Source organism: Aotus nancymaae, unplaced genomic scaffold, assembly GCF_030222135.1.
Source record: "Aotus nancymaae isolate 86718 unplaced genomic scaffold, 86718_ANA_hifiasm-v0.15.2.pri h1tg000028l, whole genome shotgun sequence".
NCBI lineage: Eukaryota > Metazoa > Chordata > Mammalia > Primates > Aotidae > Aotus > Aotus nancymaae.
Window position 1 is genome coordinate 20,874,202 of NW_026988441.1, and position 13,679 is coordinate 20,887,880.

General features: G+C 50.9%; 1 protein-coding gene across 1 annotated transcript in view; it reads left to right on the forward strand.

Annotated features, from left to right (window-relative positions):
• The first annotated feature begins 2,817 nt into the window (after nt 1-2,817).
• Nucleotides 2,818-13,679, forward strand: part of TSHZ3 (teashirt zinc finger homeobox 3) — a 75,713-nt gene continuing 64,851 nt past the window's right edge. The window contains exon 1 of the mRNA XM_064381523.1: nt 2,818-3,076. Coding sequence (XP_064237593.1) covers nt 3,037-3,076 — 40 coding nt within the window. The 5' untranslated portion in view covers nt 2,818-3,036. The remainder of the gene's footprint in view (nt 3,077-13,679) is intronic.

Sequence of the window (13,679 nt, forward strand, 5' to 3'; positions counted from 1 at the left end):
ACGATCCATGTTTTAGGGTCCAGATATTAAGTGGGGGTGGGTGCCTGTGGCTAAAAGAACAAGGATTAGGGATTCAGGCTGTGCCAAGCGAGGCCGGGGCCTTTCTTGCGTGTCCGGGCTTGGCAGTGTGGTCGCGTTGTGCACTCCGCATAGCCCGTGTTGTGCGTGACGGGCTGTCGCTGCACTGTGCAGCCCATTGACACTGATGGATGCGCCAATGGTTGGACAGACAGATGTTAGGGCGGATCGCACAGCGCTCGGCGCCTGAGCGGGGGAGGGCCAGGCAGCGACCCAGCGGCGGACCGCTACGCGGAGACCCGAGTTCAGGCCGCGGCCCGCATAGGGAGGGGGCGGAGGGAACAGAGGTTTGCGAGAACAGCAAGGGGATGGAAAGGAGGAGAAAAGCGCGACCAGGGAGAACTCCACGCTTCCCTGCGCAGCGCCCCGCGCTGTGCACACGCCGCACCGGGCGCGCCTAGGTGGGCGCTTGGAAGGTGAGTGGGGAGCCGGCGGGAGCTGACCCCGTGCGGCGCAGCCCGCCTCTAGGCGACAGGAGCTCAGCGCGGCCACCCGAGTGGTAAGGCCGCCGGCTGTGTCTGCCAACTCACCGTTTCCTCGCTTGCAAGAAGCGTTTCACGCTCCACGGCCGCGTCTCCCCGGCCTAGGGTGGTAGCGGTTCTGGCCTCTGCGGCCGCGGGCACCGCACGCGCACGGCGCCTCCGCCCCGAGTCCGCCACACTCCGCCAGTCCCGGAGCCCCGACGCAGCCCGCCTGGGACTCCCCGCCCCGCCCGGAGTCCGCACCCCACAACTCCGAGCGCTCCTGCGCGCGGAAAGGCGCTGGAGACGGCTTTATAGCCGGGGAGGCCAGCGGCGGCGCATCTGCATCCTGGGAGACGTCTGGACCCAGCCCAAGCCCGCAGGCTGAGCAAGCGGAGACTTTTGATCTTACCGTGTGGGTGAGATCACTGTCTCCCGGTCTAAAAGAAAAGAAAGCATGCTGTGAACTTTTAAAACAAACTTGCAAAAACAGTCGCAGAGAAAAAATAAAAAGAACACAGGGCAGAAAAAGAGGGAGAAAGACTAAAAAAGAAAAAGATAAGGGGGTAAAAAGCGAAAGAAGGAAAGAAGCAGGAAGAAGTCTGGGGTTTGCCGCTCCGGGAGCGCTCAGGCAGCCGGTGCCGGAGCGCGGGGCGCCCGCCCTCGCCGGGACTGGCGGCCTCGGGGCCAGCGAGAGCGCCAGAGCCCCAGCCGGCGGGCCCGGGCGCAGGGCCGCCTCGGGGACAGTGGGCCCGGAGGCCGCCCCCGCGCTCCCGCCGCCGCCGCCCGGCAGCGCCCGGAGCCGGCCCCGCCGCGGCCGCCCCATTCCCGGCCCGAGAGCGGGCCCAGGGAGACGCAATCGAGCCCGCAGCGCATCGATGCGCCGCCGCCCGCGCCGCTCCGGCTCCGGCTCCGGCTCCCGCTCCGCCGCCGCCGCCGCCGCCCGCGGGTCGCCCGCCTGATCTCCGGCCCACCCGCGCCCTGGTCGCCGCCCGTAAGTGAGCCCGCGTCGCCCCGCCGCCCACGCGGCCCCGCCAGCTCCTCCTCCCCGCGGCCCGCCGGCCGGGCCCGCCCGGAGCCTCAGCGACCCCGAATCACCAATCAATAATCAATCCCACTAGTCCAGCAACACCGGCAGGCCGGGCGCGGGACGCTGCGCGGAGGCCCCCTCAGCTCTGGGGGGCGCCCGGATGGGGGATGGGCAGGAGAGCCCGGTTTCCTTCTCCCGCCCCCGTCCCGCCCTAGGATCAGCCCGCGCCCTGGGTGGGGGGCGCGGCCCGGCTCCCAGGGGGCAAGGGGCGCGGTGGGTGGACCCTGACCATCCCAAAGTCAGGAGAGGAAACTTCAAGAAACCCTCTCCCACCTCGCCCCCCGGGACCGGCCCAGGAAAGTTTGTCCGGGGAAGAAAAATTGGGGGAAGTGGCTGCGGCAGGTCCTGGGGGAGGAGCTGGGCGGCGCGGGGTCTGAGGGCTGCCCCCACCCGCCTCAGTCCGCCTCCTCTCGGGAGGGCGCCCGCCCGTGGGCCCTGGCATCCCCCGAGGGCGCCAGCCGTGGCCCGGGGACCGCGCTGGGGGCTCCGGAGACCGCTGGTGGAGAGGAGTGCGGGCCGGGCGGGGCAGCTTGGGGGCGGCCGGGGGCGAACGCGGAGTGGGAATAGGGGTGGGGGATAGCGAGCGCCCCGGGACGGGCTCTGCGGGCAGGGTGCCGCGCCCCTGCGTGTGTGCAAGGGGCGGAGGCGGAGGGGCGGCACCCCTTTCCTGGGCTGGGCGGGGGTCCCAGGCGGGCCCGGGCCCGGGGGCGGGGGCGCGGCGCCCCCGCGGGCGGGCGATTGACACGATCATCTCCTTTTCCTTTAAGCTTGCCTGTTGCCGACGCCGCCGCTCCAGCCGCGCCGCGGGCAGAAGACTGGACCGCCGAGCCCCGGGCCGCGGCGGCGGCTGCGCGTCCCCCCGGATGCCTTGACCCCCGGCCCGGGGGCGGGGGCCGGGGCAGGACCGGCCCGGGCCGCTCCAGCGCTCCTCCTCCCACCCTTCTGCCCACCCTCTCCTCCTCTCCCCGCCCCCCAGCCCCGAACCCCGCGCACCTCGTCAGGGGACGGGGCGGGGGGGGCAGGGCCGCCGCTCCTCCCCGCCCCCTCCTCCTCAGGCCTCTGGAGCGATTTGTCAAACTTCCCATTCCGCCGGCAGCGCGGTCCTCCTCCTCCTCCTCCACCTCCTCCTCCTCTGCCTCCTCCTCCCCCCTGCGCTCCTCCCTCCGCGAGCCTCCCTCGCCCGCCCTCCTTCTTCCCTCCGCACGTTCGGGGTTCGCGGCGGAGCGCGGCGCGGGGGGGACGCGGAGAGCCTGGGCGCAGCAGCATCCTGCGGGCGGCCGCTCTCCGGGGGGGAGGCTGAGAGCAGGCCCGCCTCGCCCCCCCGCGGGCCCGCCGCCCCTCCCTCCCTGTCCTCAGCCCGGCAGCGGCGGCGGCGGCGGCGGCAGTGGCAGTCGCCGGAGAAGCATCATGCCGAGGAGGAAGCAGCAGGCGCCCCGGCGCGCAGCAGGTACGAGCCGCTTCCCCTTCCTCTTGCTCTCCTCCTCCTCTTCCTCCGCTCGCCCGGCGCCTCGGGCGGGCGCGACCCCGCTCCTCGCTCCGCTCCTCCGCCGGCGCTGAGTAACTCCCGGCGCCGCTCTCCTGTTTGGATGCGTGCGCCCGCCTTGGGTACCCGGCGCCCCCCGGACGCCCCGCCGCGCTCTGCCCTCTTCCCTCTCGCACCCACTTGGGGAGCCGCTCGCTGGGCGCGCGGAGCCGCGCCGGGTCCCTGCCTCCTCGGCTCTCCGGCTGCAGAGGGGATGGGAAACAGCCTCGGTCTGGCTCTTTCTGTGAGGGGCGGGCGGGGTCACCTGAGTTCCCCGGGACACCTTCCGCGTCCTCCCGTGGCCGACCGACGGGGGACTGCCCGGTGTCCACCGAGCCAAGGAGCGCCAGCGAGTGAGCGAGCCTGTCCCTTCCGCCACCTTAGTGCTAATCCGATTGATTCCTCATTTCTTGGGCCCAAACTGGGCACAGCGGTGGAAACCAGAGCGCACAGGGTCTGGGTATTGTCAGATGACTGTCAAGTCCATGTTAGAAGCTGGCGTTTCTTTCTCCCGTTTGTGTTTCCTTGCCCCCACCCCTTCCTTGTACTGCTTCTCCCACCCTCATCTCCGCATAGCACTTAGTTGTGGGACGTGTCTGAGTACTTTTTTGTTCCTTTTTTTTTTTTCCTTCAACGAGGAGTGTCAACTCCTGTTACGACTGAGCCGATTCTTTCCTTTCTTTTCTGGAAAAAGCATCATTGAAAACAAAACAAAAACCACACATATAACATTATTTTGCAATAATGTCGGTTGGGGGCATGTAGCCTGAAAGAAGGTTTCTGGCCCGTTGCCATCCTTGATTTGATGACTGATTGATCGCCCGTCATGCTGCTGCCTTTGATCTATTCATTCCCAATAAACATCAATAAATCACTTGCAATAGTGAGGCCAAGCTCTGTGACGTCAGGAGGGCCCTGTCAGTGCAACTTTGGGATTTGGGGCGGATTACCGAGAGGGCCACATATGGATGTGATGTATTTTGATATGAGTAACACTCAGATGTGCAGAGGTTCGGATGCTCCCTGAAGGGGAGGGTTAAGTGGGGCTTCCTTTCTTTTCTTTTTTCTTCCTTTCTTTTACTTATCTTTTGATGTTAGAGGGAAGGGCAGAGAGTAGGGTCAGGGCATTGGCTGGTGCCCATCTTGGATGAAGGCGTTGTACCCATGGTGCCCTGAGTGCCCATAATTTCCATCATGCCAGCCGGCACTGCCAGGGGACCTCACACGTTGGGTGCACTCTGGACTCCAAACCCCTTACACGGACAGGGTCACAGAGAAGGAATGATAATTCTCTCTTCTCCCAGAAATGTACTTGCTTGCCAGTGTCTTCAGAAAATCTCAGAAGAAAACAGGGTTGCTTTGGGGGCTTAGGATGCAGGTTTTGCTCCCTGTCCTCGGCGTTGCCCAAATTTAGAAAGTTTGAAAATTCCAGGAGTGATTGTAGGGAGCTTGCCGCCTCCCCAGTTAACCTCCTGGAGCTAGCTTCTTGCCCGTCCCACCTTCTACTTTAAATTCCAGGCTCAAGCAATGAGCTTATCTACCCAAAATAAACTCTGAAACTTTGGAGGAATCCTTCACAAAGTTGAGTAGTAGGAATGTCTTGGGCTTCTTCCAGTCTTTGAAAATTTTTTTTTTCTTTCCTTTTTGGATACACATTTTAAGGTATGTGTGTGCCTCCATCCAATGAACCATATGTGATTACATCTTTACATTTGGTTCAGAACTCTCTCTAGTTCATCTCTTCGGTTGCACCCTGCCAATCTGAGACTTATAGTTTATAGCTTCCTCCAGAAAATATCAGAGGAGGAGGGAACCTGCTCTTGGCTTTATTTATTTATTTATTTTTAGAGCAACCTGTTCACTAACCTTTTCTCACCTTTTTAAAAATTATTATTAAAAAAAAAAAAAAGCCAGCCAGGAAATCTCAGGTCAGTTAAGAAAAATTCATTATATAAAAAACTTGACTGCAGGACTAATATGAGATGGAAGAATGGTTTTGCTCTATCAAAATGACCCGTCAAAACGACTTTGTTTCATATTTGATTTAATTGTCTCTCTCCTGACAGGCACATTCATCAATAGCTTAATGGTCAATCAGAAGCTGGCAGCATGAGTGCTTTCTTTCTTTCCCATACTCGGGTTTTGGATTTACTTTATCAGAATGCCTCTGCCTAATGGACATGTGGAGGAGGGGGTGGAGGCTGACTGAAGAGCTACTTATTTAAGAAGAGTGCAGGGGGAAAAAAAAAGCTCCACATTTAGGCTAGTGATAAGTGTGCACAGGGGTGTTTTTTTTGGTTGGTTTGTTTGGATGGACAAGAAACTTCCCATTTTTTTTTTCTCCTCTTTTTTAGTTCTCCCAGCTGCAAGTTATAAGGTTCATGCCAGCTTTTGTGGCATACTGGGAGTGATGACAAATTGATTGCTTTGTACTGATAGAGAGAGAGAGTGGGAAAAAGAAAGATGTCTGCTGATTGGTAACTGGAAATCCAGTCCCCAGCAACCTTGAGAATACTCGAGAATTTTTTTTCCCCTCCAAACTGAAAGGTCCGCTCAGCCATAAAAAAAGAAAAGTTGTTTTGCCAGCTTCATTAGTGTTCACCTAATTAGCTGTAAACCTGATGGATTCCTGACAGCTTTAATGATTGGAGATGACAAGCTCGACGCAGTGTCATCCAGCAGAATTAGGTTTGCAGCTAGTTTGATGTAATCAAGTTGATATTACACAGTCCTGGCTGCCTTTAGTTGTGCATTAACTCAATTTTCTACTGCAGGTGACAAATGGGCTTTGGTACCTGGATAATCATGTCATAGGAATTAGGGCCCTTTTAATGGTCTGGGGTAGAATAACAACCACAAAAGGCCAAGAGCTGGGTAGGGCGAGCAGACGTGGCACACAGGTACACACAGTCTGTATCTAGGCCAGTGTATCAGTGCTTTCCCGAAGGCCGAAGCAGGCTCCAAGAATCCCTGAAAATACATATTTCTGTACTTTAGGATTTTTTGGTTTTTTTGATAGAAACTATGCATGGCTTAGTGTCTTTTCTCAAAGGGAAAGAGAGGTTTCTCTACCTGCCAAAGAGAAACCTGGGTGGGAGTTTGCTTCCTTGAGACCTGTAATTTCTGGGGGCCGTACGTTTGTTCTGGACAGATATTGCTGCCTTTAGAAGCTCAGAGGAGTGGGGATAGGGAAGGACAGTGTCCTTCAGGCAAAATGACCATTATCTCTTGCTTAAAGCATGACTTTCTCCTATTCGTAGTGTGTTTTTTAAAACATTTCTAAGAAGCCCAGAAAAATTTTATTTAGTGTAATACTTAGCAGATATTTTATTTACTTATATTAATTTTCTGGAGGCAAATGTGAAATCATAAAAGACTGTATCTTATGCTCCCCCACAAAAAAGAAAAACCGATTGAACCACAACTTGCCAGCGAGCTACATTCTTTGAAAGGGGGTAATCTTCCATGGAGTTCTTAGGTGGTAAAACAAGGCGAGGGTAAATCTTCAAGCATCTTGACTTTTGTGAAATTGACTTGGACCCCCCTGCTGGTATCACAGAACACGGCGGATGCCCATGGAACAAGCAGAGGGGGTTCCATGTTGCCAGTAGGCATGGATATGCCTAAGAGGTGGCCCACCTGGTGGTGTCCAGATGACACTGTCCTAAGTCTGGTCCACGTATCTGGCAGCTTCGGGGAGGAGCTTTTCCCTTCTCTTTTGGAAGCACATGGAGCATTCAGAAGGGCATTTCGGCCTCAGCTTTGGGAATTTATTTCCTCTCAGACCTGCCACGTATTTCTCCTTGGACAGGTATTCTACTCTGTAGCAAGGTGGCAGAGGGACTGGTTTTGACCGTTCTGTGATTTTTCTTCCCTCATTTCCTACGAAATGAGAGCAACAATGCACATTCTAAAAAGGAAAACCAAGAAGACGAAGGAGAAAAACAAAGACGGTGGGAGGCAAGGCTATTCCCCTGGACGTCCATGTGGGAAAGAGAACCTTCTAGAATCAGCTGTGGTGCCCCCATTATCTTGACAGCTGTCAGTTAGGGCTTCAGTGCTCTCCAGGGCCACACTTGATTGTGAGCTGTTGATGTTGTCATTTTGTTCTCAGTTTTGCCTTGAACGCGCTCATAAACAGGAGCCAGATAGTCAATAACTGATGCCTCAGCAGCGATTCCCTAAATTGCCTCACACGTCTGCCTTTTCCCCTCTTTTTGCTAAAGATTGTTTTGTCAAGTGATTAGAATGAAAGGTGACTGCTCAGGGCCGTGGGAAATGCTGTGAAACTCAGGTGAGTTGAGAGAATTAAAACCCTTCCTTTTACGCCCGCCCTCCACTCCTGTGATTTCTGGAAAGAGAAAGGATCTCCCTTCTTGAAGGCAGAGTGCCTGCACCTCTTATGGTGCTTTCTCTTTTACACATGTCCTGCCAGAGTCAGGCTGGGGCCAGGGATGCCGCAGACAGGCAGGCAGACGGGGAGGCAGAGAGGAAAGGAGTCGGAAGTGCCCGGTTCTGGTGCACACAGCCATGTTTAATCCAAGGGTGGCAACAGTTCACAGTTATTCCAAGTGCAGTTTGTAAGGCTTTCCTCCTGCCCCATTTTCATCCCTGCCTGTCAGTGGGCAGAGGATAAAAATAGCTTTGGTCGTGTGGTAAAAAAAATTAATAAAAATGAAATAAAGTAGGGTATGTGTGTCTACCCTTCCTACCCTTCCGTTTTAGTGTCCAGCCCAGGTAGGTAGATGGAGCTTTCAAATCAGCTGCTTTGTCACAGCCCTGTACCATCACCCTCAAAGCCCACGGAGGGGAGAAGGCAGAAGGAAGCAGTGGTATCACGTATCCCAAATCCTTGCAGGTGTTCACTGTGGGGTGTGTGTGTGTGTGTGTTTTAGTTATGCTCTAAATTGTGGTTTCTCTGAAGTTAAAAATGAAAGGTGAATACAATATATTGTATTTAGTAACAATGATATGGACTGGGACATCCAGACAGATAATGTGCAGTTGTAATTAGACTCAATAGACAGGCAGTCATTTTTAAATTCTTTGACACATGCATAAAATAGTCATATAATAAGATAAGATGACAATTTTATGTTAGGTTGATAAAGTGTCCCGATACATGCATTTAAATGTCTGTAAGCCTTTTTTAAAAAAAATCCAGACAGATTAATTCCAGTTTCCAGTATTTGCAGTTAGTCATTAAATTTTTAAATCCCACTAAACAATGGCTATCAATATTTCCCCCCCTTTCTGGATTTTCTTAAAAAAAAAAAAAAAAAAAAGCCTGAATTGCAAGGCCTGGAGACATAGACTTGGTGGCTTTTCTTAATTTTTCACCATTTGTAGAAATTTACGTTTAGAAATAGACTTAAAAATTCAGGTCACTGTTTGTGACTAGAATAACGCTATGCATTTTTGGAAGTAAAAAAAAAAAAGACAGTAATAGAACGTGATCTTCTTATGACCACTACCCTGAACAACTGTCATACTCTAGGGTTAGGAATCTTTATTAGAAAGATTACATAGTGTCCTTGACCAAATATTGAATATTTTATAAGCCCCATTTAAAAAAGAAGACATTTCTAGCACATGCACTTAGTTTGATCAGCATTTAGATTCTTGGGTTTAATTACTTTCACTTCTGTAAATTATTTTAGCATTTCAGCAAGCATAGTCCAACAGATGCAGTTGGGGGGTGGGAGGGGATTAGTTCGCTGAAGGTCATGTTACCTGGACATTTTAACCATCTCTTCACCTTATTTTCTCAGATATGCAAAGGTGTGGCTCTTGAAGAGTAATTTAAATTTGTTTGGGCTTAATGATAAATTATTAATTCATACTGTCAGGACACATGTTATTAATTATGACTGTGTTTTCTTCATCCAGAACAGCTGTTGAGGAAACAGTGTAAGTTCAGATTGTCTTCAGGAGGGAGGGCACAAGGAAGTTACCAACTCCTTGTCATCATATTCCTGGTCACCTGGCTACGAGAATAAAGGATTGTAAAGGGTAGAGTGTAGGGGGAAGAGACACTGTTAGTTCTAGATCAAGGTGAGCACTGGCAGATGCTAACTGATGTACATTTTAAAAAACACAAGCCTAACTCTCAATGCACTGTCAGTCCAGGTGAGACCCGAAGGTGAACCGTCCCTGTTTTATTCCAAGCCCAATTTCGGATTGGCCGCCTTCTCCCTTCCACCAATTTCTCTTGTTTTTCTTCTTTTTCCTCTGTGGTAGGTCAAAAGGTCATGTTTACAAGTTTATAGCTGTGGAAAACACAATATTCAGAATATATATTTGTTTCCCAAACTGGAACCCATCCTTAATGGAGAGCAAAGGGCTGGTTGGTAATATACGTGAAATGACTCCAATTCATTTACTTTTGATTTTCCATTCCCATCATTAAATCTAGTCCTATGTATTCAGTTTCCTCTGAGTTCTTTGAGAAATGCATGTTGCATAAAATAGGCAATTTTTAATGAACAATTTAATGTAAATGGGTTTTGAATTTAAATTAATATTAATGAAGCCTTGAGTGAATTTATTTTGCATACGTAAAGACTTGTAAGTCTTTCACCCATGTGCTTTCTGCTTTATGTAGTAACATTGGTTGGGTGGATTAACCAGCACCTTTTAAAGATTTACACTTAAAAAATTAAATTGATTTTGTATGTCCACTATTGCCAGAGTACTATTAAGCAAAAAGCTTGCATTCATTTTAAGAGAATACAGCTCCTTCCTTCCTGTTAAACCCCTCAGTTTCCATTGCTCTGAAAGCTGACGTTGGTGTGGCATTGCTGCTAGAGAAAATGCACCCCAACAATAGTTTCTACAATCAAGATGTTTTCTTTCTTTGGCTTACCTCTAATGCATTATGTATCTTGGAATGATGGGAAGTTCTGTAATTAATTCTGTTAGATGTAATTGCTATAATCACTTTGATGTTACACATAATAAAGGTAATATGGTAAGCACATAAAAAATATAAACACCTTATTGTAATACTCCTGCTAAAATGCCTTCTCATCAAGTCTGGTTAATAGACAAGTGTTCCTGACTATTTTTGGTAATAGGTGACAGTTTATTCGAGCTGAGTTCATTGATATGCTAAAGGAGAGGCATTTATTGGAAAACATGGGCCTTGGCATGGAGGAATCTCCAAGCTGGTTGCCTAGGAATCTTAATGCCCGTTTCCTTAAAGATGTGGCTAATTCTGAAAAGGTGACCATTGTCTTCTGAGTAGACCAGAGAGGTAAACACTTCGGAAGTAGCTGTGGAACCAGGGAAGAATGTGGCCTAGGGGAGTGAATGAGGAGCTGAGAGAATGCTAGCAGAGGATTCCGATCAAAGGAGCGGTTCTGTAGGTTTTCTTATGATATGGCATTGTGGAAAGTGCCGTGTGTGTGTGTGTGTGTGTGTGTGTGTGTGTTTGTGTGACAGAGAGAGAGAGAGAGAGACAGAGAGAGAGAGTGCATGCTAGCAGGTAAGCAGAGAAGGCCACCTTTCTATAACAGTGCAATAAGGGAAATAAAATAAAATGCAGGATATTTAATATTTTCCTACACCTTTCATGGGAGGGCTACAGACAGTGCCTCACCCTTGCATGACCTCTCCAGGAATGGATGATGTTGCCTGTTGGACTGAAACCTGAATGGTATTTGAGACGCACCCCCACCCCACCAGGCCTCTGTGCACCTACCCTGGATCCAGACCACCACAGGCTATCAGGGAAGTTTGCCTAGACCCCAAGTGCTCAACGCTGGTGGGATGTTTCTGAAACACATGTACATTATGTACATCACTCTGCCGATGCAGCTTGCAAGAGGCAAGAATGTGGTGGGGCAGGACACTTGCCATTTAATTTTACCTTCCTGGAGATCCTAGAGTCAAACTAGCATGTGGATCTGTTGGACACCCGTAATGAGCTGCACCTTGTCCCAAGTGTTAACAGAGGTCTGGAGGCCTAGGGACCCAGAGTCAGCTTGACAGTTTCCATGTGCCTCTTCCCCCATCTATATTGTATTTTTCAGTAAGGGATTGCACAGAGAAATCAAATAACAGAGGGTGCATGTGTGAGAAGGGGATACTGCAGTCTCTTTGGAGGAAGAAAAAGGTGTGTTTCAGTGGTTGAGAGATGGAAGGTGAACGCAGTGGTTCCCTGGCCTGTGTCCAGAGCCTGTGAAGGTGGGTCTTGCTGCCAGCTTTAGCCGGCTGGGTGCAGGCCGGCTGGGGAAAGCAGGGCCTGCCTCCTGGGTCTTGGCCTTGCAGCCTCCTGCTTGCCAGGTAAGCAGGGGCTGGAGGACAGTGTCTTGGGGTCTGGGCCCTGGGCCTGGGCTGCAAACCTACAGCCCCTAGTCCTCCCGACAGTGACTCCCGGGCTGGTTTTGATGGTGAGGATGATAAAAGGTCTGAGAACTCCGTAGGCCCCCAGTAATCAGGACCCGCTCTGACATCCTTCTCAAGTTTGACAGCTTCTTCCTTTTCTCTCCTCACCGCCAAGGCTTTCTCAACTGAATTTCCCCGCCCTCCCTCTCCCCTCCTCCTTGCCCGCCGCCCACCCCTTCCCTCCCTCTCCCCTCTTCTATGTGCGTCTCTCTTGTTTCATGTTCTTGATCAGTTTCAGATGCTGGGAATTATTTTTTTTCAGGCGGGAGGGGGAGTGTTGCTTTAGGTTTGTGGGTTGGGCAGGTGTGAGAGGAAGTCTGTGGGTTTTTTTTTTTTTTTTGTACTGTAGGCCTGTTGCTAATTAATGTTCCTCCATAAGATTCTGTCGGAGTTGAGTAATGTTTTTGATCTTTATGCCTGATAACTGCATACTTAATGAGATTTCAAAGCTGTGAGTGCAGCTCCCTACAATTATTGACAGATGCCTTTTCTTTGCCATTGGGTTCAGCTTCATAAATCCTCTCGCCATAATGAGGTTCAGCAGTGCCACCCTGGCAGTGAGCTAATGAAAGGGGGAGGGCGAGGCGGCTCATGGCTGTCTGACACATTTTTTTCCTTTAAAATTTACTATGCAGATGTCAAGCTGCGGGACGATTACTTCAAACATGCTAATTTTTATCTTGCTTTTGTGTCAGCCCTTTGCCATTAAAAAATAAATAAATAAAGGGCTGACCTGACTCCACTTAATTTCTTTTCTTTCTTTCTTTTTTTTTACTTAAAGTCACATTTTTTTTTAATAACCCATGGTGTTGCGACAGCTAGGGACTTGGACACGTGCGTGGCCTTTTGCAGGTATCCAGCAGCAACACACCTTTTTTTTTTTTTTTCCTTTTTGCCATGGGAAGGGCAGGGGGAGGATGAAGTACGATTTCCCAGGCCTCCCATCACCCTGTCCTAAGTATGCACTTGAAACGTCGGAGAATTCATTTCAGAGTTCTGAAACTAAATCCTGGTGGAGAAGAGCCGCACCATGCCAAACAGTCGATTTCCTTTTCAGCAGAGTCATACATCACTGACCCACCCTTCCCTCCTGACAGAATGACATATGTCATTTATCATATGGGCCCCAGCCAGACTACAGGGAGGGGAGGGAAGCCCAGGTCCATGTGAGGCTGTCTCCTCCTCCTCCTGGTACTGTACCCTGTGGCTTGCAGGAGGGAGCTCTGCTGATTTGGCGAGAGGGAGAGGGAGGAGAGAGGCTGGGCAGGGGAGAAGCGGGTAGAGCCTGCCTCTGGATGGCTGGGTGTGTGGCGTGGCGGGCGCAAGATTGGCAGAGGCACGGGAGAGGTTGTGTTCTTTCGTATTATCTGCTAAACCACAGTGTTCAACCTTTGACGCTCTTCCGACTTTTTTTTCCTATTTTTCGTTCCTTTTCTCTTTTCCCTGCCTTTTTTTCCCCCATTAGTCAAGGGGAGGAAAAAAAAAAAAAAAAGAAAAAGGTTGACAGATATCATTCAAGCCACCCTGGCTTGCAAAGAGTGGTATAAATGAATCTCAGGGCTCCTGACTTCACATGATTCAAACGTGCGTTATTGAAGATGGATGTTCCTTAAAAAAAGATTGATGGTGGATGCCGGGCTTCGGGTACCATTTATCATTTTGAATATTATTTAGACTTGCCGTGTAAACCTGTAACTTGAGAGTCGGACAAGCTGGGGCAGGGTAGGGGCCTGTGTGAGTGTTTCCATCGATTGGCCTTGGCTTCTCATTGCAGCTGACCGGACACAAGCCCTCCCATGTGCAATAGAGAAGACTCCCCCAACCAAAAAAAGAAAAGAAAAAAGGTGGAGGGGAGGAAGGCTTTAATTCTGAATAATTTCCAAGGACACAGAGAAAAATGAAGTATCTGTGATTTACACGAAAGCTCACAGGCAACTTTCTCTCTCTCTCTCTTTCCCTTTCTTCCCCCACAGAAGCAGTCACGTACAAAACATTAAAATATAAACAGAGCTGTAGTTGCTGAAGCCAGAACCCTTGTCTGATTTTTTTTAAAAACTCCATGTCATGCTAAAAAAAAAAAAAAAAAGAAAAAAGAAAAACCACCATTATCTGAAAAGCTTAGCACAATATAACTATTAAA